At 48.9% G+C, this 20,264-nt stretch overlaps 2 protein-coding genes across 2 annotated transcripts in view; both read right to left on the reverse strand.

Moving 5' to 3' along the window:
- Window positions 1–8,713: 8,713 nt before the first annotated feature.
- RSAD1 (radical S-adenosyl methionine domain containing 1) lies at window positions 8,714–17,273 on the reverse strand. Its single transcript, XM_072782135.1, has 12 exons — window positions 17,227–17,273; window positions 16,859–16,976; window positions 16,273–16,614; window positions 15,751–15,884; window positions 15,431–15,635; window positions 12,297–12,662; window positions 12,045–12,108; window positions 11,471–11,618; window positions 11,194–11,248; window positions 10,763–10,866; window positions 10,432–10,581; window positions 8,714–9,133 (listed from the first exon to the last, which is right to left on the reverse strand). Exons 1-11 carry the CDS (start codon window positions 17,271–17,273, stop codon window positions 10,464–10,466), a joined length of 1,701 nt encoding a protein of 566 aa, XP_072638236.1. The 3' UTR covers window positions 8,714–9,133; window positions 10,432–10,463.
- A 1,321-nt stretch (window positions 17,274–18,594) lies between these two features.
- Window positions 18,595–20,264, reverse strand: part of ACSF2 (acyl-CoA synthetase family member 2) — a 29,098-nt gene continuing 27,428 nt past the window's right edge. The window contains exons 13-16 of the mRNA XM_072780113.1: window positions 19,451–19,592; window positions 19,244–19,354; window positions 19,030–19,098; window positions 18,595–18,743 (exon numbers count right to left, since the gene is read on the reverse strand). Of these exons, the coding sequence (XP_072636214.1) occupies window positions 18,693–18,743; window positions 19,030–19,098; window positions 19,244–19,354; window positions 19,451–19,592 (373 nt within the window). The 3' untranslated portion in view covers window positions 18,595–18,692. The remainder of the gene's footprint in view (window positions 18,744–19,029; window positions 19,099–19,243; window positions 19,355–19,450; window positions 19,593–20,264) is intronic.

The raw sequence follows: 20,264 nt of genomic DNA on the forward strand, positions 1-20,264 counted from the left end.
AGTCAGGTGCTTAACAGACTGAGTCATCCAGCCGCTCCAAGGAATGATTTAACATCTATTAAGAATGTGAGTTCAATCTCTAAAGGTCACATGCCTTTTAGGAATTTTTTCTATCAGCTCAATCAGGACCACCTTACAGGTCCCACAGAGTTCAAGCTAAACGTCAACTAACCGCACTGAGAACTCACCATGGCCTGGGTAGCCTTCTAAGTACTTCAGCTCCACTGACTTTAAAAAAAAAAAAAAATTGAGATAAAATTCACATGACACTTCACTACATAGAATTCACCATTAAGAGGTACCTGGCTGGCTTAGTTGGTGGAGTGTGTGACTCTTGATCTCAGGGTTGTGAATTCAGGCCCCGCATTGGGCATAGAGATCGAGAGAGAGAGAGAGAGAGAGAGAGAGAGAGAGAGAACAAGTCAGGGGGCAGGCGCAGAGGGAGAGGGAGAAGCAGACTTCCTGCTTAGCAGGGAGCCTGATATGGGGTACATGTGGGTGGGAAGGCGGGGTGCTTGATCCCTAGGACCCCAGGATCATGACCTGAGCCAATTAAATTGTCCCTAGACCTCAGACCTTGTTCAAGATTAAGGTTGCCTGCTTCACAGTTTACATCATTTATTTGTATTGTTCATGAATTAGCCTGAAGCGTCAGTGCTGGGTGGGGACCTGGAGGAGGGGTGTTTGTTTCCTCAGTGATCTAAAGCAGCCTCCAGGAGCTGAGGCCTTGCCCACCTTGTCCTCCACTGGTGCTGCAAGACCCTCAGAAAGGCAACTGGCCTCTCACTGGGGTCTTGATCACAATAAGATCATCAAAGAAAGTGAGGCTTGTGTAAGTTGATCTGATTCTAGGGCAATGGAAGCCCCAGCCTGAGTCAGGAACAGCAGGAATGGAGGTAAAGAGGCCCAAGGTCTAGGGAAGAATGAGGGGCAATGGGCACCATGAGACACCTACTAATCAGAAGGTGGGAGCAAAGGCAAGGCACACTCTGAGAATGTGCCCCAGGTATCAGGGGTCTGGGAGGCAGACCTGTCTGCATGGCTCAGCCACCTGAAGAATGGGGCCATTCCTGTCCCACCTGCTGGGAGATGGAAAGGAACACTGATATAAAAAGTCAGCTAGTGAGGGGCCCTTCCTTCCACTGTGGGTGATGCTGCCCAGAGGCTGTCACTCTGTCCTGTGGGCACACACCCTCCCAGCCACCTGGGAGGTGGCAAGTTCTACAGTAGAATGGGAGGAAATTTTTTCCAAGCCGATCTACTGGCAAGTTTCGGCATCACAGAGAAATGGCAGGTGCCTTGTCAGGCACCAGGAATTCCTGTTCAGGACCTGCCTTCCTTAGGGCTAGTATGCCCAGGGCACTGTAAATTACAATGAAAACACTAATGGTAATAACTACTGCATTTGTCAAATGTGCACTTTGTGCTAGGAATGGTACAAGGGCTGTCCATCCATCCATCCATCCATCCATCCATCCATCCATCCATTCACCTATCCATCCATCTATCCATCACTCCCAACCTTACAATAACCTCAAAAAAGGCACAGTCCTTGCCTTCAAAGGTGAAGGAATGGAGACTCACAGAGTGAATGGCTTAATTAAGGTCACCCAGCTAGTAAGTGACACTGGCCTCCTCCCAGAGGCATTGCTATGACAGCCACTCAGGTCACACCCCAGAAGCCTAACTACCCTACCATCCCCTGCCCCAAAGATGAGAGAAGAGGCTGCTGCTCAGGTTGGATGTGAAATGGGAGCTGTTGATTGGAGAGGAGGCAGGACATGCTGCCTGCAGCAGTCACAGTGGCTAAGGGCTGCTGTCCCCACCCCAACTCCATACTCAGACACCCGGTGCAGGAAATAATCTCAGACATTGGCTGGCCCAGTGGTCCTGAAGTATGTCTGAGCACTAGGTTCACTGGGGAACATTTAAAAATACAGATTCCTGGGACGCCTGGGTGGCTCAGCAATTGAGTGTCTGCCTTTCGCTCAGGGTGTGATCCCAGAGTCCTGGGATTGAGTCCCACATTGGGTTCCCTGCATGGAGCCTGCTTCTCCCTCTGCCTGTGTCTCTGCCTCTCTCTCTCTCTTTCTCTCTGTGTCTCTCATGAATAAATAAATAAATAATTTAAAAAAAATACAGATTCCTGGATACAGAGAGTTAGATTCTGTAGATTGGGTGGGGGTGGGTAGGGCAGGAATGTGTATTTTATGGCATGTCTGATGGTTCCAATATAGCACCAGCATTGAGAAGCTGCAGCTGGTCCAACCCCTTCACTAAATCCCATCACGAACACTGGATCTCAGATGAGGGAACTGTCCCCCCCTCCTATGGTCATGTAGGCGGGAAGCAGCAGAGTAGAGATTCAGCCCAGGTGGGCCTAGCCACCAACATCAGACTGCATGTTCTGGGAGGAGAAGCCAACTTGAAAGTTGCCCCTAGGGATGCCTGGGTGGCTCAGCAGTTGAGCGTCCACCTTTGGCTCAGGGAGTGATTCTGGGGTTCTGGGATCGAGTCCCCACATCAGGCTTCCTGCATGGAGCCTGCTTCTCCTTCTGCCTGTGTCTGCCTCTCTCTGTGTCTCTCATGAATAAACAAATAAAATATTTTAAAAAATAAATATAGAAAGTTTGCCCCTATCTCTGGAGCATGGAACTGACAGATAAGTCATAAGGTAAAGGATGGACTCAATATGTAAATATTTGACATTTCTAGAAAACTTATTTCCAAAAAAAGTAAAAATCCAGTATACCGGAAGCAATTTTTTTTTAAAAGATTTTATTTATTCATGAGAGACAGAGAGAGAGAGAGAGAGAGGAGAGAGAGGCAGAGACACAGGCAGAGGGAGAAGCAGGCTCCATGCAGGGAGCCCGACGTGGGACTCGATCCGGATCTCCAGGATCAGGCCCTGGGCCGAAGGCAGGCGCTAAATGCTGAGCCACCCAGGCTGCCCACTGGAAGCAATTTCATAGCAAATAAGACAAAGAGTCAATATATAGTTATGATATCTATCCTAGTCTATCTAGACAGGTGCATTCAACTCAAGCAGGAAACCAAGGGTTAACTGGCCAAATAAGTAAAGAGCTTAAATATGCATACAATCATTAATAAATAAACATTTAATAGAAAATGTTTAATCTGGTTGGTAAACTTTAATATGTAAACTAAATTTACACGATATTTAAAACTATATATATGTGTATATACATACATATATATATATATATATATATATATACACACACACACACATTTGTAGAAAAGGGTTGAGAAGGATACACATGGTGGTAGAGCTATCTGACTGCCACTTAATATCCATTTGCACACACACCCCCAGGTTTTTCTAAATTAACCAAGCTCTTCTATTATGGGGGGTGGTGGGGAAGAAGCAACATGCTCAGGCTAAAAATTATACTCTCCAGCCTCCTTTATGGATAAAGGTGGCCAATTAGAAGCAAGCTGAGGTCATAGGACAGGGGGACTTTGCAGGAAGCCCTTTAGAGGACGCTGATTCAGCTGGAGGAAACACCATGCCCCCCTCCAGCCTCCCTGCTTCCTATTGCTGGGAATGCAGACTTAATGGCTGGAACTCCAGGGACCGTATTAGACCATGTGGAGCCTTTAGGGATGGAAGTTAGGAACTGAGGGGACAGAGTATAAAGTTAGAAGCTTGGGTTCTTCGTAGCCAATGATCACAGGCACACCATACCAGCCCTGAAATGTTCTGTCCAGACCTCTTCTATATGGAAGAAAAAGAAATATATTCATTTGCTTAAACTTATGTTACTTTGGTTTTCTGTCCTACACACTTAAACCTAAACTTAACTGATAGGACTACCACACTTTGCTTTCTATGCTATGGTATAGCCTGCACTGATTATTATTACTTTTTACAATAAGAACATATTCATGTGTTATTTATAGACACATTTGTTTTGGAGCCCCAGAGAATGCAAATTGAGTGCCAGTCCCACCACTACCTACCTAGGTGACTTGGACAGTCAATTAACTCTCTGAGCCTGTTCCCTCATCTATAAAATGGACATGCTTATAATAGAACTTATCTCATTGGGTCGGTGTGGAGCTTAAATGAGCTAATGCAGATAAAATTCTTGGCATCGTGCCTGGCTTAGAGCTAGGACTGTACTACATAATGCCACCATATAGGGACTGTTGGTGGCAGAACCAATAAGAAAAACCCAGGACATGTTGTTGAATAAAAAAAAAACAGCTTGCAAAATTGGCGCATGAATATGATCCCTTTAGTGAGAAATTATTTTTATTTCTACATCTATATGTATACATATGCATCAAGACGTTTGGAGGGCTGGTTGTCCAAATGTTAGTAGTGGTAACTTCTGGGTAGTAGAATTTTTGCTTTCTTCTCTATGGTTGAAAAAGAGCATTATTATTTTTTGAGCAGGAAAAGAAAAAAAGAAAACTCTTCTGGAAAACTCTAACAGTTCACACCAAGAATCATTAGAGCATTCTCAACCTTTGACCCAACCATCTTACTCTTGGGAATTGACCTAAGGAAATAATTCAAATGAAAGAAGCTAAATTCATAAAAGCATGCGCTGCAGCATGATTTATAGTAGAGGAAAACGGAAAAGTTAATTAAATTATTAACTTTAATAATTATTAAATTACTTACCCATTGGAACATTGTACAACAATTAAAATGAGAAAGAGGACGACCATGTAACAACGTGGAACGATGCTTATGACCCAACAGGAGGCCAAAGGGGCAGATGCAAAATGAGATCTGTGCAGGCAAAAATCTTGCATGCATTTGGATGAGGGTTGCAAAGGAACACAGGCCAATAAAAAACACTGAATTCCTTGGGGCCATTGATTGGTGGGGATTTTTTTTTTCTTTTTCATTTAGAATTCCAATGTTTCTGATGTTGTTTGTGTAATACTTTTTTTTAAGTGGCTTTAAAAATCTCCTTAGGGAAAAGAAAGGAAAGCAGAGAGGGCAATATAGGAGGGAGGGGCTCTGCATAAGAGAAATCCAGAGGGTATCTAAAATCCAGGGGCAACATTTCCTGCTTGGCCTTCTACCTGGTCGTCTCAGAGATTGTATCCACTTGACACCCTGACTTGAGAGTGATCTGATGGACAGAAGAGTTGCCAAGTTAGGATGGCAGCCGGTTAGCTGATAATGAAACTAGGGTTGAGTGCTCTTCAGATTGGGATCATCTGGACAAGTCGATCATGCTTGCTATTGACAAGATTACAGAGAAATGAACACTGGTCAGGGAGTGAACAAGCAGGCTTCCTAGAGGGTAGTTTGGCACTGTGTATTCAAAGGACTCCTCAGATTCGGCAATCCCACTTCTTAGGACTTATCCTAAACCTAAGGAGATAGTCAAGACAGTGCATAAAAATATTTACACAAGATGTTCATCATAGAGTTTATAATAATTTAACATTTAAACCCTCAGTCTCACCGAAAAGGAACTAGTAAACCGAATTTTGGCATAACCATGCAGTGGTACACTATGGTGCTACACTAACAGGGTATAGACACAAATCAGATGTGCAAAGATGCTCACCACATATTATATACAAGAAGCTTCCACAGCAAGACCTAGATTATGTATGTAAACACGTTCATTTGCCTATAAGAATTTCTACAAATATGCACCAGAATCCTGATGATGATTACTCTTTGAATGTTGGGTTTAAACATGGTATTAGCCAGTGTAGTCTCAATTACGCTGCAGTGATGCCCCGAAAACCTACCAGTTTCCAACAACAAGCGATAATTTCTCACTCCTGCTTATTTCTGTTGTGGCTGGCTGCTCCTCTGCCCCCCATCTTCACTCCAGGACCCAGATGGACAATCTCTACCTGAACACTGCAGGTCTCTGGAATGGAGAGAAGAGACAATGGCCCACCCACAGGCTCTTACAGATGGTGCCAGGCCACTGTCACACTCCCCCCGCCCCGGGTCCAACAGGGCAGGCATATGCTCTTCCACAGGTCCTCAGGGAGGGGCATTCAAGGAAGGCTAGTAGACCTTTTGAGCAATAATACAATCTACCATGAAAGTTAGTTCACCCTCGTCTTAGTCCATTTGGGCTGCTCTAACAAAAATCCCACAGACCAGGTGGCTTAAACCATAACCTTTGACTTTTTGGTTCTGGAGATGGGGAAGCTCAAGAACAAGGTGCCAGCAGATATGGTGTCTGGCAAGGGTCCACTTCCTGGTGCATAGATGTCTACCTTCTCTCCATGTTCTCTGGGGTCTCTTCTATAAAGGCCCTAATCCCTTTCATGAGGGCTCTGCCTTGATGACCTAGTCACGGCCCAAAAGTCCCAACCTCCTAATACCATCACTTTGGGGATTAGGTTTCCAGTGATGAATTCCTGGGGGTAGGGAGCCACAAACACCAACTCTACAGCAATCCTATCTATTTCAGTCCTTTCCTTTGCAGCATGTAGTCTTGTCCCAGGAAGTGGATGGGGTCACTGTTGGAGCCTCTTCAGGAGGGAAAACAGAGATACCAAGTCCAAGCTACCTGGCACGGGGCAGACGCTGCAGTTTCAAGCCTGAGGCAGAGGGGCCAGAAAGTGGTCAGAAATCTATCTAATTTAAGAGACAGGTTAACGGACCTGTTCTAAAATGATGATAGGACAGAAAGTTCTGGATGTCCTGAATTGTTATGCCAGGTCTGCTATTTATTCTTTTTTTTTTTTTTAAGATTTTATTTATTTATTCATGAGAGACACAAAGAGAGAAAGAGAGAGATGCAGAGACATAGGCAGAAGGAGAAGCAGGCTCCATGCAGGGAACCCAACATGGGACTTGATCCCGGGACTCCAGGATCACGCCCTGGGCCAAAGGCAGGCGCTAAACCGCTGAGCCACCCAGGGATCCCCTAAAATGGAAATTAAAATAGGGGCGCCTGGCTGGCTCAGTCAGCAGAGAATGTGGCTCTTGATCTTGAGGTCTCAAGGTCAAGCCCCACGCTGGGTGCAGGGCCTACTAGATAGATAGATTAAAATAAAAAATAAATAATAAAATAAAATAAAATAAAATAAAATAAAATAAAATAAAATAAATAAATAAATAAATAAAAATAAAATAAAACAAAATAAAATAAAATAGTTATCTTGCCTACTTCATACTCCTTGGTGGGGGGTGGGACAACTCAGTCTAAGGCTTTAAAACTTAATGCTCTTGCACATGGAACGTTTGGTTCTTCATGTTGTAACCACATACTCACACATATTACATTTCCCCAGCTCCTCTCATCACTTTGTCCCCAAAGTGGCTTATCTCCCCTTTTATTTGTGTTCCTGCGCTTTCACTAGGGTGGGTGAAAAGATGACAACCAAAGCCTCAATAGGGAGGGAAACCTCTCTGATGGGTGAGCCATGGAAGACCCGGGATGCAGAGGGATGGGCTCCACTCCACTGTATCATATTGAGAAGTAGCCATGTCCCCCCTTGTTCCTCCAGACCTCAGCCTCTTAGGATAGAAAGGAGATGTCAGGGCTTCCCAAACTGGCCTGCTCCTTAGAGCTATGTAGGAAGCATTTAAAAACTAGCTTCCCAGGCTCCGCCTCCCAGAGATTCTGATTCAGCTGGTGAGGGTGGGGCCAGGCCGAGTCACAGGTGATCCATGCCACCCCCACCTGGCTCTGGCTCCTGTCCAAGCCCTGCACTGGCCTCATGAGGTGCCCCAACAGGGAGGGCCCACACATCTCGGGTGGCACGAGCCCTGGCAGCTGGGAGAAACCTGAGTGCACCTAGGCTATCTGATGGTGCACCTGCCCTGGTCCTGTGCTCACTTCTTGAATATCAAGAACAGGGGAAGGCTCGGGAAGAAAGGCTCCCCCCCTGCCCCTCAGCAGCACAGCTCACCCTGCAAGCTGCCCCAGTGCCAGAGGAGATATTAAAAAACATATTCCCCTTTTCCTGCTCCTAGCCCTTCAGAACCAAATGCACTGCAGGGTTCTATAGCCCGCCTGCACATCTTTACTGATAACCCTGGAATTTATCGCTCGACACATCTATCAACACGGCAGTGAGTTCCTCGAGGGCTGGGACAGGTCTTACATGCCCTGAGCAATGCCGAGGACACCATTAGTGCTTGCTGAATATTTCATGAATAAAGGAGAGGTAGTAACACTACCCATGTTACCACAGGGTCAAAGAAGGGCTGATATTCACACCCACTAGGCTCCCAGGGAATGCACATGCTCATACATCTGAGGGGCGGAAGGAACCCCATCCTTAGTCACCCAGCTAGAGGCTGAGCTTACCATGCCCGGATCAGCACCAGTACTAAATTACTTTTGACATCACAAGACCCTTTGATATAAGGTAAGAAAGTCGGAGAGCCTCTTCACAGGAAAATGCCCTTTCTCTCTCCCATCGCCCACCTGTCTGTCTGTCTCACATACACACACACCCTGCATACAATTTCTAGGTTAAGGGTTTCAGCCCTTTCAAAAAATGGAAAGCTCCTTTTTTTTAATGGAAGTGTATCAGTTACAAACGTAGACAGTATATAAGAGTCACAACTGAACATTTTGTACCTCCCAGTCTAGTCACTGATTTAGGCAAGGATCATCAGTAAACACTAAACTTACTGAAGCAATGTTTGTCAGGGAACAGGGCATTTGTTTGGTTTCCAGGTATCACTCTACTGATAATCTATCAATTTCAAAGTGAAAAATGTACTTGCATGACGGACAGATTGGGCATCCACCACTTTAATCAAGTAATCAAAATTAGTATTATTGATAGTGGGCTGAGCTGACAGGATGTACCTTGAGCTACACAATATCTATATGTATGCTTGCCAAAAATATTTTACCTAAATCCAGTCATTAGGAAACAGATACACCCAGAACGTAGGACATTCTATAAGACAATGGCCTTGACTCTCAAAAATCTAGTGTCATAAAAATGAACACAAAGGAAGGAGGCTTTTTAAAAAAAGAACAAGTGTGCCTGGGTGGCTCAGTCTGTTAGGCATCTGCCTTCAGCTCAGGTCATGATTTCAGGGTCCTGGGATTGAGCACCGCATCGGACTCCTTGCTCAGTGGGGAGTCTGCTTCTCCCTCTCCCTCTGCTGCTCCTCCTGCTGGTGCGTGTGCTCTTGCGCTCTCTCTCTCTGTCAAATAAAATCATCAAAAAATAAAATAAATATAAAAGAGAACAAACAGACATAACAGCCAAAAATAAAACTTCACTGGAGCCTGTATCTCCCCTTTCCCCCTCTCTCCCACCCAGCCCAAGGAAATTTATAGTGTTTTGGAGACACCTGGGGAAATTTGAAAAAGGACTGTACACTAGCGCATGAATATACACTTTCTTAGGTTGATAATGGTGCCGTGCTATAGAGGAGAATGTTCTTTTTCTTAGGAGATACAAGCTAAAATGTTTGATGTCTACCTTTCTTTCAAATGGTGCAGCAAAGAAAAAGAAAGAAAGAGCTAGCTATTCAAAGGTAAAGTAAATGTGGCCAAAATTTAGCAATCAGTAACTCGACAGGCTGAGCACAAAGTCTGCAAACATGGCTCTTTTCTTTTTTTTACAGGTCGAAGATGTCCTTGGTGACATTATGAATACTTCCTCTTTCCAGACTGTACAAACACCCTGCAGCGAAGGCTATGTGCTTTACATTGAACTATGCTTTTAACTTTTCTGTAGGCTTGAAATCTTTCAAAATGGAATGTACGGTGGGGGAAGGAATCTCAGCCCTGGACTAAGGCTCGGGCCCCCAAATCAGGATTCTACGCTCCAGGGAAGGAGCCTGGACAAAGGAGAAGACCAAGGTCAAGGCGGGCTCAGGATTTGCCAGGCTGTTTAAATAAAACCAGGCAAACGCTTCTGTAGGTAAAAGGCCAGGGGAAAGTTACCAGACTCTGAGTCTTTCCTGAATTCCTCTCTCCTCCCCTTTCCCTGTGAAGCTTGCCCCACCTTTACTCTCTTGAGAGAGGGACTGTAGCAGGGAGGGGAGGGGGGCACCCAGGAGGGTCTGTGAGGCTCTGGCACCCCAGACATAACCTGGTTGCCAAAAGAGAAAGGGTAAGGCTTGCTCTGATCCTTCTCACTGTCCTCAGAGTCTAGCAGGCCACTGTGCTGGATAGAGGCGCGGGTCCACCAGCACATGCCAGGCCCTCCATGACCTGCCCTGTGCCTTAGGGGCTAGAAGTCTGAGAGCTAGAGTTCTCAGAATCTCTTGCCAGCCAGGATTCACTTTAGAGCCCACTAATGAGAGGCACTTGCAGAAACCATTACTCCCTTCTCTGGCAGTGGTGGGCAGACTTGATGCCAGTTCCCAAACTAGAAATGTCCTCCCAGGCACCTCACTTTAGCCATGCCCCTGGGGATGCCAAGGCCGGGCAATGACTGGAGTTGAAATGGCACCTGCCAGTGGAGAGCATCAGTCCAGCCCCCAAAGCCCACCTGGCATGGCACCGGGACACAGGAACGTTTGGTCATTCTCCTTGCACAAGAGAAGGGGCTCTCTGCTGCCAGGCGTCTTGGAGTCGAGGCAGGAGAGTCAGCAACAGAGAGTCTAGCACAGCCAGACCTTCCCAGGAACACCGAAGACCCCTGGAAAACCAAGAGGCCTGACATGACTGCCTCATCTTACCAATTCCAATCCTCATTCTCCACCAGTACGAAGCCCCGGCACCCACTGGCCCCTCCTCATCAGTCTTTTTCACTTCTCCTGGGCCTGTGAATCTGTAGTCAAGGCTCCCTGGGCCTCCTGACACCCACCCCTGCAACACACCTGTGATCCAGCAGCAAGATGCCCTGCGCCAGCAAAGCCTTCACCTCCTGGCTTGCTCCAAACACGTCCCATAGGCTCAGCTGGGGCTCAAACTGCTGCCAGTGCTGGGAAACCAGAAGGGTGAGAGGTGCAGAGACCATGGTGGGGAGGGTAGCTGGCCAGGCTACTCTGGTCAGAGGTCTGGGGGTGTGGTGAAGGGCAAGGGAGGGTCCGGTCCCTGGCGGGGGCAGGGGGGCGTTGTGGCCCTAGTCCAGGGTTCTCACCACACTGCCCACCGTTTCTGCCCATCAGGCCTTAGCTGGGCCGAGGCCAACCTCTAGCTGCCAGCCCCAGAGAAAGATGTATGCATCTGTGTGTGCACACAGAAGGGGACTGTGATTCTGCAAGACTTAGGAGAAGGAAGTAGTGTGCCACAACTCCCAATTCCTTACCTGGTGAGTGATCCCCACGTCTGTACGTAGCCCCATGGCCAAAACTTCCTCCAGCCTGAGAGAAAAAGCATCAGAGCATATTGGAGAGGAGACCTGGGCCTACCCCAATTCTTAAAACCCTATGCTGGGATATGTATATGGGATACACATACAAGGAAGAGCAGGATGGTGAGGGAGGGGGCGGGGCAAGACAGGAAAACAAAGACGTGCATGTGGGGAAGGCTCTAGGAGTGCACGCAAACCCTAGGTGAAGAGCCCTGCGCCTTCAGATGCTCACAGCTCCAGCTTGCTCAGGGGGATGCGTCTCCGGGTGCCATGCCCGAACAGCATCACTTCTTTCATCCAGTTGTCCGGCTCCAGGGTCTGAATCCGAGCCTCTCGGGTGTGGTCCCCGGCCCCCTGGGGTGCAAATCGCCCATGGGCCCCTGGCAACATCAACCACCACCCCCACTTTAGTAGCACCAAATGTTGTGTGCTTGCCTGATGTTGCATCAGTGGCTCTCAAAATGTGGTCCCTGGACAAACAGCATCTTATATGCTAGAAATATAAATCCTTGGGTCCTCCTCCCACAAAATCTGTTCAATCAGAAATTCTGGATGTGGGGCCCAGAGACAGGAGTTTGAACAAGCCTTCCAGGTAATTCTGATACACACTAACAATTGAGAACTACAGTGCCAGGCACTACATCAAGCATCTCAAAATATATATTCAACAGCTCTACAAAGCAGATATTGCTGCACATTATGCATAAGGAAACGGAAGCCTTGAGAGGTTAATAAGTGGCCCAAGATCACACAGCCTTGACATTGTGCTCCTGAGTCATCCCTTTTACGGTTCACAGGGGACTCACCAGGCCCCACGCCAAGGTACTGACCGCACTGCCAGTAAGTCCAATTGTGGGTACTAAGCGCCCCCTGTGGGGAGGGAAGGAATAGTCCGTTCAGAGTGAAGAAAGTCAGGGGCACCTGGTTAGGATGTCCTAGCTCAGTCTTCAATAGCACCGAGCAGAAACCGCCACCCTCCCCACAGGGCCACAATTGTCCAGTCATGGATTGGCCCACCCGCCTGTTCCCCAGCTTCAACCATCAGCCCCAGGACATACATTCCGGGCAAAGTTGGAGACCTCATACTGGCGGAAGCCAGCGTCTCGAAGCAGCGCCCGTCCCTCCTGGTACATCTCAGCAGCGAGCTCAGGGTCAGGGGCAGAAAGGGTACCCCGTTGCACCTGGGTGAAGAGCTCAGTGCCCCGCTCCAGAGTCAGCTGGTAGAGGGAGATGTGATCATCACAGCAGCCCAGCAGTGTCCGCAGCTGCCTCAGCCATGGCCCCACCTGCTGCGCGGGCAACCCCAGCATCAGGTCCACAGATACACGCCCAGGGAAGAGGCGCCGTGCCTCTGCCAGTGTCTGGAGAGCATCCCTGGATGAGTGTGTTCGCCCCAGCAGCTGGAGCTCAGTGTCATCCAGGGACTGAGGAAAGAGGGCCAGGTATAAGCACGGAGGCCAGCTGAGAAGCAGACAGGCACATGTGACCCACCTTACTGAGGACAGATACAAAGGACACACCAGAAAGCTGGGAGGCCATGGTCAAGCCTTGCAAAGCATTTTTAAGCAATGTCTAATGTATCCTTATAACCCTCTGACATTAGCTCTACTTTATAGATTTAAAAAATGAGGTTTAGAAATGTTAAACAGGGATGCCTGGGTGGCTCAGTCAGTTAAGCATCTGCCTGCAGCTCAGGTCATAATCCCAGAGTCCAGGGATGGAGCCCTGCAAGGGGGTGGGGGGTGACCTTGCTCAGCAGGGAGTCTGCTTCTCCCTCTCCTTCTGCCCCTCACCCTGCCTGCAGCTCATGCTCTCTCATGCTCTCTCTCTCTCTCTTTAAAGATTTTATTTATTTATTCATGAGAGACACAGAGAGGCTGAGACACAGTCAGAGAGAGAAGCAGGCTCCATGCAAGGAGCCTGATGTGGGACTTGATCCTGGGTCCCCAGTATCACACCCTCAGCGCTAAACTGCTGCGCCACTGGGGCTGCCCCCTCTCTCTCTCTCTTTCTTTTAAGATTTTATTTACTTATTCATGAGAAACATAGAGAGAGAGAGAGGCAGAGACACAGGCAGAGGGAGAAGCAGGCTCCATGCAGGGAGCCCAACATGGGACTCGATCCCGGGTCTCCAGGATCATGCCCCAGGCCAAAGGCAGCACCAAACCGCTGAGCCACCGGGACTGCCCTTGTGCTCTCTTTGAAATAAATATATAAAATCTTAAAACAAAAAGAAATGTTAAACAACTTGCCCAAGGTCATACAATGGCAAAGTCAGACCTGGAATTTAAAACTGATTCTAAAGCCAAGAGTGTTTTTAAATTTTGCTTTTTTGAAATACTTCAAACCTCTACAAAAATCGAAAGAAGAGTACAATAAACACCTTCATTTAGATTCACCAAGTAACATTTTGCCACATTTGCTTGGTCTCTAATTATACATGTATGTGATTACAATGTTGAACCATCTGACAGTAAGTTATAGGCCAGCACTGACCAAAAGAATTTTCTGAGATGACAGGGATGTTCTCTATCCGCACTGTCCAATATAGTAGACACTAACCACATGTGGCTATTTAATTTTAAGTTAGTTAAATTTCAATAATCATATTCTAAGTGTTTACTGACATGTGGTCAGTGACTACTGTACAGGTCACTTCAGATATAGAACATTTTAGCAGAATATGCTAGCCACTGACCACATACTAGTGAGCACTTGCAATGTGGTTGCCTAAATGTAGTTAACTTAAACACTGTACCCCTGTACCCCTAAATACTAAAGTGTGCATTTCCTAAGAATAAGGACAATCTCTTACATGACCACAATCCAATTATAGAGTTCAGGAAATGTAGCAGTGACATGACACCATTATCTAATACACAATCATATTCAAAGTTGTCCCAATAATATTCATTGTAGTAACTTCCCTTTCCCACCCGAATCCAGGATCCATCTGGGTCACACATTGCATTCAGCTCTCATTGCCTCTTTCGTCTCTTTGAGTCTAGATACTCAGCCTTTGTCTTTCATGACATGACATTTTTGAAGAATACAGACCAGTTTTTAAAATGTCTCTTAAAAAGTTCTAGATACTTACTGTACAACACTGTGCTTATAGTTAATAATATATTGTACACTAAAAATTTCGTTAAGAGGGTAGACTGATCTCACGTTATTTGTTCTTACCACAAAACAAAGGTCTTTCTTAAAAAAGTTTGTTTATTTAAGTAATGTCTACTGTGGGACCCAAACTCACGACCCTGAGACCAAGAGTCATACACCGCAGACTGAGCCAGCCAGGCACCCTCAAAAAAGTCTTTTAATTTAGATTTTCCAGGTGATTCCTCACAATTAGATTTAAGATATGCATTTGAGGCCAGAATATCTCAGAATATCTCTTTTCAGTACATCCCATTAGGACAAAGCCCTGACTCCAAACTCTATGGTAAGTGGTAGATATATTAGAAGGGTTGACAATACTGGATATGGAAATACCAGGAGTGAAACTGAAAAGAATATGTTTCTCCCCTATTTACAAACCTTCAACAGGTCCCTTATTACCACTAGGCAAAACCCCAAACTCCCTAGTATGATGCTCAAGGCTTTTGGGCTCTACTGTGCAGCCTTGCCTCCAGCCTCTCCAGTGACAGAATGACGCATACCTCCCCAGAATATGCAAGCCTCTTCAATATCCTATGTCTTTTCCTCCCACACCCTCTCTCCTGTGGAAGTCCTCCTCTTCATTCAAAGATCACCTCCTCCAGGACGGTTTCCAGGATTTCATCAGACTGAGATGCCCTTCAGGCTGTACTCTGAAAGTCTTTTGAGACCCCCTTTATTGGCAGCCTTTACCATACTGCACGGATCTGATGACCTGCCTGCTTCCTCCTGTGTCTCCAATCATATAATAAGAATTTTTCTGAGTGTCTACTATGTGCCATGCACTATGGTGGGTACTTGGAATACGATGATTTTTAAAAAGAAAAAAAAAAGGCGCGCATGATTCCTGCTCATGGAGCTTGTGGTCTGGCACAGCACCAATTAAGCAGCGTCACCATACACCTTCCTCTGCCTACTGGGCCCTGGCACCCAGAGGAGTCAATACGTGTTTGTCCAATTAATGAATGTGCCCAGAGGAGAGATGGCACTGAAGGCCTGGGTGCTCTGGGGTGCCCTGTGTGAGATGGGTTACCTGGAGGCCGATGGACAACCTGTTGACCCCTGCTGCCCCAAAGGCCGCCAGCCTGGAGCTTGGAGCCGAAGTGGGGTTGGCCTCCAATGTGACTTCCGAGTCTGCAGGCAGGTGAGCTGCCTGGTCCACCGCCTCCAGGACAGCGGCTACGGTGCTGGGACTGGCCAGACTGGGGGTGCCCCCACCAAAGAACACAGATTCCACCCTGGGGAAAGAGGACGGAGAAGAGGAGACCTGGAGGAGCCCTCCGGATGCCTGCACCGGCCCTGGCTACTCCCCGAAACAACTTCCAGGACCTCAGCCTGCTGCCCAGCACGGACCTCCGCACGCCGCTGAGTCGCAGCAGGGTCTGCGCCTCAGTCACCAGACAGCTCCGCACGGCGGCCTCCTCCACGCCACGGGGGATGTACTTGTTGAAGTTGCAGTAACTGCAGCGCTTCTCGCAGTAGGGCCACTGGGGACGGGTAGATGAGCCGGGCCAGGGGTGACCCAGTGGCCCTGGCCACTTGCCGGGCTCCGTCGCACCACCCCACCCCCAAGCCCTCAGGAGTGGCTATGCCGTCTCAGCCCCACGGCTCCCCACGGCTCCCCACGGCAGGCGGGACGCGGAATACTGTGCCCCCACTTCACTAGGAGAAACAGACTCGGAGGGAAGCCCCTGGGTCAAGGTCACCGAGCTGGGGAGCGCCCGAGACTTCAGGTCCCCGGACCACGGCACCTCCTTGCCAGGGCCCCGCGTCGGTCCCAGACCTCGGCTGCGCGCTGGGACCCACGCGGGCGGCTTCACGGCGCCGCCAGCCGCCAGCCGCCACGTGGGCGCCGCCCCGCCCCGCCCCACTCACGTGCACGTAAAGCGCCGCGCGCGGGCTCGGGGGTCCTCGCGCGCCCTCCGCGCGGCGGCGCCTCTGGGCCGCTCTGGCCGCCGCCGCCGCCGCCCAGCCTCGGGCGCGGGCCCCGGGGAGCGCCACGGCGCCGGGGGACGGGGACGCGGCGGACACGCGCCCGGGGCGCACGGGAGCGCGCGGAGCCCGGCCGGCCGGGCCGCGGCGGCGGCGGAAGGAAGGGGCGCTGCGTGAGCGCGCGCCCCCCCCGCGGCTCCCGGACCGGCGGGCAGGGCCCGGGGCTTCGCCGCTGCGGCGCCACCTGCTGGGCACCGGCGCGCTCGCGGCAGCCGCCTGTCCGCCCTTGCAGGGCACCGGGCTTGTGGGCGGAACCGCCCCCTTTTGCACTGTCAGAGGGCGACTTACCCGGCCCGTCTAGGAATTCTCAGTCCGTTCAATCCGTTCCTTCACATTTTACGTGCGTGGCTCAGGGCTGAGCCCTGGGGAGGTAGATCCATAAAACCAGATCTCAGTACATGTGCCTAAGACAGGAGAGGCAAACTGAGAAGAGACAGCAGGCGACAGATAGCCAGCATCTGCTGGATACCAGGGCAATGTGCTCTGTGCTGTGTGGCCGGGCTGCTACAAGGGCCGCGAAGTCAGGGGAGAAGGAGAGGGCACTTGGGCTGGGTGTCGAAGTTGCAGAAATTCCCAGGGGCAGCCGGCTTGGCCAGGAGAGTAAGCTGTCATCTCCTGGGTCAGGCCAACCTGGGAGGAGACTCAAAGATGGTGTATGTCCGAGAGAGATGGGGTGCAGAGGAAAGAAAGGCCAGGAAAGCAGGCATCTGAAGAACTGTCTGATAAAGTGGAAAGACCATGGGCTTTGGAGCCAAACAAGCTGTGTGGCCTTGGATAAGACTCTGAACCTCTCTGAGTTTCCAGTCTCACCATTTGTGAAATGGGGCTAGTGCTTACTTGGTAGGGACTATGGTAGAGAAAATGCCTATGAAAGCACCTAGCATAGTGCCAGGCACTAGGAACATCCTAAAGGGCCCTGGATTTTCTAAAAAGTAAAGAGGCTGCTGCTGGAAGGGACAGACACACTGGGAGGTAAGTATTGAAAGCAGCCGGAAAGTTTTGGCCTCTATGAACTGGAAACTGATAGGCCTTTTGGAACCCAGCTGTTTTTTTTGTTTTTGTTTTTTTAAAGATTTATTTATTTATTTATACATGAGAAATACACACAGAGAGAGATAGGCAGAGACACAGGCAGAAGCAGGCTCCATGCACGGGGAGCCCGACATGGGACTCGATCCCAGGTCTCCAGGATCGCACCCTGGGCCAAAGGCAGGCGCCAAACCGCTGCACCACCCAGGGATCCCCGGAACCCAGCTGTTTTTATTTCTTGGGCCAAGCTCCAGTGTGCTTGATCTGGCCCAGCCCATCAAGGAAGCCCCAGGTTCATCTATTTTAAAAAAAATTGGGGGTGGGGGGTGGGTAGGGGAATAACAGGATATGGGATGATAGCTATAGGGTATGGAGTTTTTTTTTTAAGATTTTATTTATTTATTCATGAGAGACACAGAGACACAGGCAGAAGGAGAAGCAGGCTCCACACAGGGAGCCCGATGTGGGACTCAATCCCAGGACTCCAGGATCACACCCTGGGCCAAAGGCAGGTGCTAAACCGCTGAGCCACCCAGGGATCTCCTGGAGTTTCTTTTTAAGGTGTTGAAGATGTTTAAAATTGACTTTGGGAAGCAAATGTAACATTGTGTGTCAACTATGCTTCAATGAAAAAATTGACTTTGGGGATGACTGCACATATCTATGAATATACTAAAAACCATTAAATGGGATACTTTGAGTAAATTGGATGATATGTGCAATTATATCTTAATAAAGCTTTTATTGTTTTAAAAGGAATACTTCTTGGGCAGCCCAGGTGGCTCAGCGGTTTAGCGCCACCTTCAGTCTAGTGCGTGATCCTGGAGACCCAGGATCCACCAGGGCTCCCTGCGTGGAGCCTGCTTCTCCCTCTGCCTGTGTCTCTGCCTCTCTCTCTGTGTCTCTCATGAGTAAATAAATAAAATCTTAAAAAAAAAAAAAAAAAGGAATACTTCTTGCTGGAGTAATCTGACAATGTGAAAAAGCAATGAGTATACCTTTAAAAAAATTGGGTGGGTATCTCAAAGGGATCCAGTGAGTGAGGATTAAATTAAGTAGATAATGAACGCCAAAGTGCTTAGCACCATCGTGACAAGGGATGGGAGGTCTGAAAGTGCTTCATCCCTTCTCCATCCCACAGCAGCTGCCAAGAGAGCACGCCAGCAAGAGACCAACCAAAGAAAACAGAGAAGCTCTTTATGTCAAGTCACAAAGACAGATGGGGATGTGGGGGAAGGGCAGGGAGGGCTTGTGAGGACCCCTCAATCCCTTATTCACAGGTTTAAATGTTGTTCCATCTGCTCTCGAAGTTTGAATTTCTGGATCTAGGGGAAAAAAGAACAGAGTGAGAGCCAGGCTCGGGGCCTCTGCCAGTAATGGTGACCAACTGGCTTGGTTTGCCTGGGATTGGGGAGTTTCTTAGGGTAAAGCCAGGAAGGTTTGGGGCAAACCAGGATGAGCTGTGTGGTCACCCTACTGCTGGCCTGGAGAGACACTTCTGCCCATCACTGAGGGAAGCATAGGTGGGGCCAATTGGCCTTCTGGGAACCTAGGACCCCAGCCCCCTGCCCCCCCCCACTCCCCTGCCCCTCTCTGGTCTCTGTTACACACCTTCCCTGAGACGGTGAGGGGGTAGTCTGTGACAAACACGATGTATCGAGGAATCTTGAAGTGGGAGATCTACAGACGAGAGGGAGATAAAGTGTGAGGCTGGGCGAGGTCATAGGTTTAGGGAGACGGGGTGCAGGTGAGGACAGGGACGGTGGGAGAGCGGGTTGGAGAATGAAGCAACTTCAGCTTGGGGTGGGTTGAGGTTCGTTCCCACCTTCCCTTTGCAGAAAGCCTTGATCTCTTCCTCCGTAGTCTTCTCCCCCTTCTTCAGGCGAATGCAGGCACAGATTTCCTCCCCCATCCGAGCGTCCTTCACTCCCACCACCTTCCAGCACCAGAAACAGATCTTAGATATGGCCATGCCCATCCCGATTTCCTGATCCTGGGGGCTCACCTGGCTCACCTGGGCTGGGTGACCCACCTGCACTTCCAGCACCTGCGGGTGTTTGTGAAAGAAGTCCTCAAGCTCTGCGGGGTAGATGTTTTCCCCGCCCCGGATGATCATATCCTTGGAGCGGCCCACGATCTTGCAGAAGCCCTGTTTGTCTATCGCGGCGATGTCTCTGCAAGGAAAGCCCAGGAATGGCCTCTCACCTCTGCTTCATCTAACTGGCTTGCTCCCTTATTCATCAAACATTTATTGATCACCTACTGTGTGTCTCGCACTAGAGTCTGGGGGATATAGCATGAACAAGACATTCTATATATATGCTTTTCGTGGCTGGCTTTTTTTTTTTTTTTTTTTTTAATCATTCAGGTCTCAGTTCAGGCATGTCCACCTCTAAGAGGCTTTCTCTGACTCCCCCCCCAGTCTAAGAGAAGCTCCCCTCTCCACCACTGCCACTTTCTTTGACCCTACTTTACTGTTTTCATGGCATTTAGACATGTGGAAAATAAGAGCAGGACCCTCCTCATCTTGGCTTCCCTCAGACGGCCGGCGTCCAGAACAGGGCTGGCAAATGGCAGGTGCATAAGAACTTGTTCAATTGACAGATGAGTGAGTCTTGGCTCAGATTTTACAGATGCCTGTGTAGGCCACAGCACTGTCCTGGGCACTCTCATCCATACTATGCTTGATCCTTTCAGGGGCCCTGTGCAGAGGGCATGAGCATCCCCATTTTACCCATTGGGGAGATTTTATTTATTTATTTGAAAGAAAGAGATATCAAAAGAGAACACAAGCAGGGGACGGGGAGAGGGAGAAGCAGGTTCCCCGCTAAGCCGGGAGCCCTTAG

This window comes from Canis lupus, chromosome 16, assembly GCF_048164855.1.
Source record: "Canis lupus baileyi chromosome 16, mCanLup2.hap1, whole genome shotgun sequence".
NCBI lineage: Eukaryota > Metazoa > Chordata > Mammalia > Carnivora > Canidae > Canis > Canis lupus.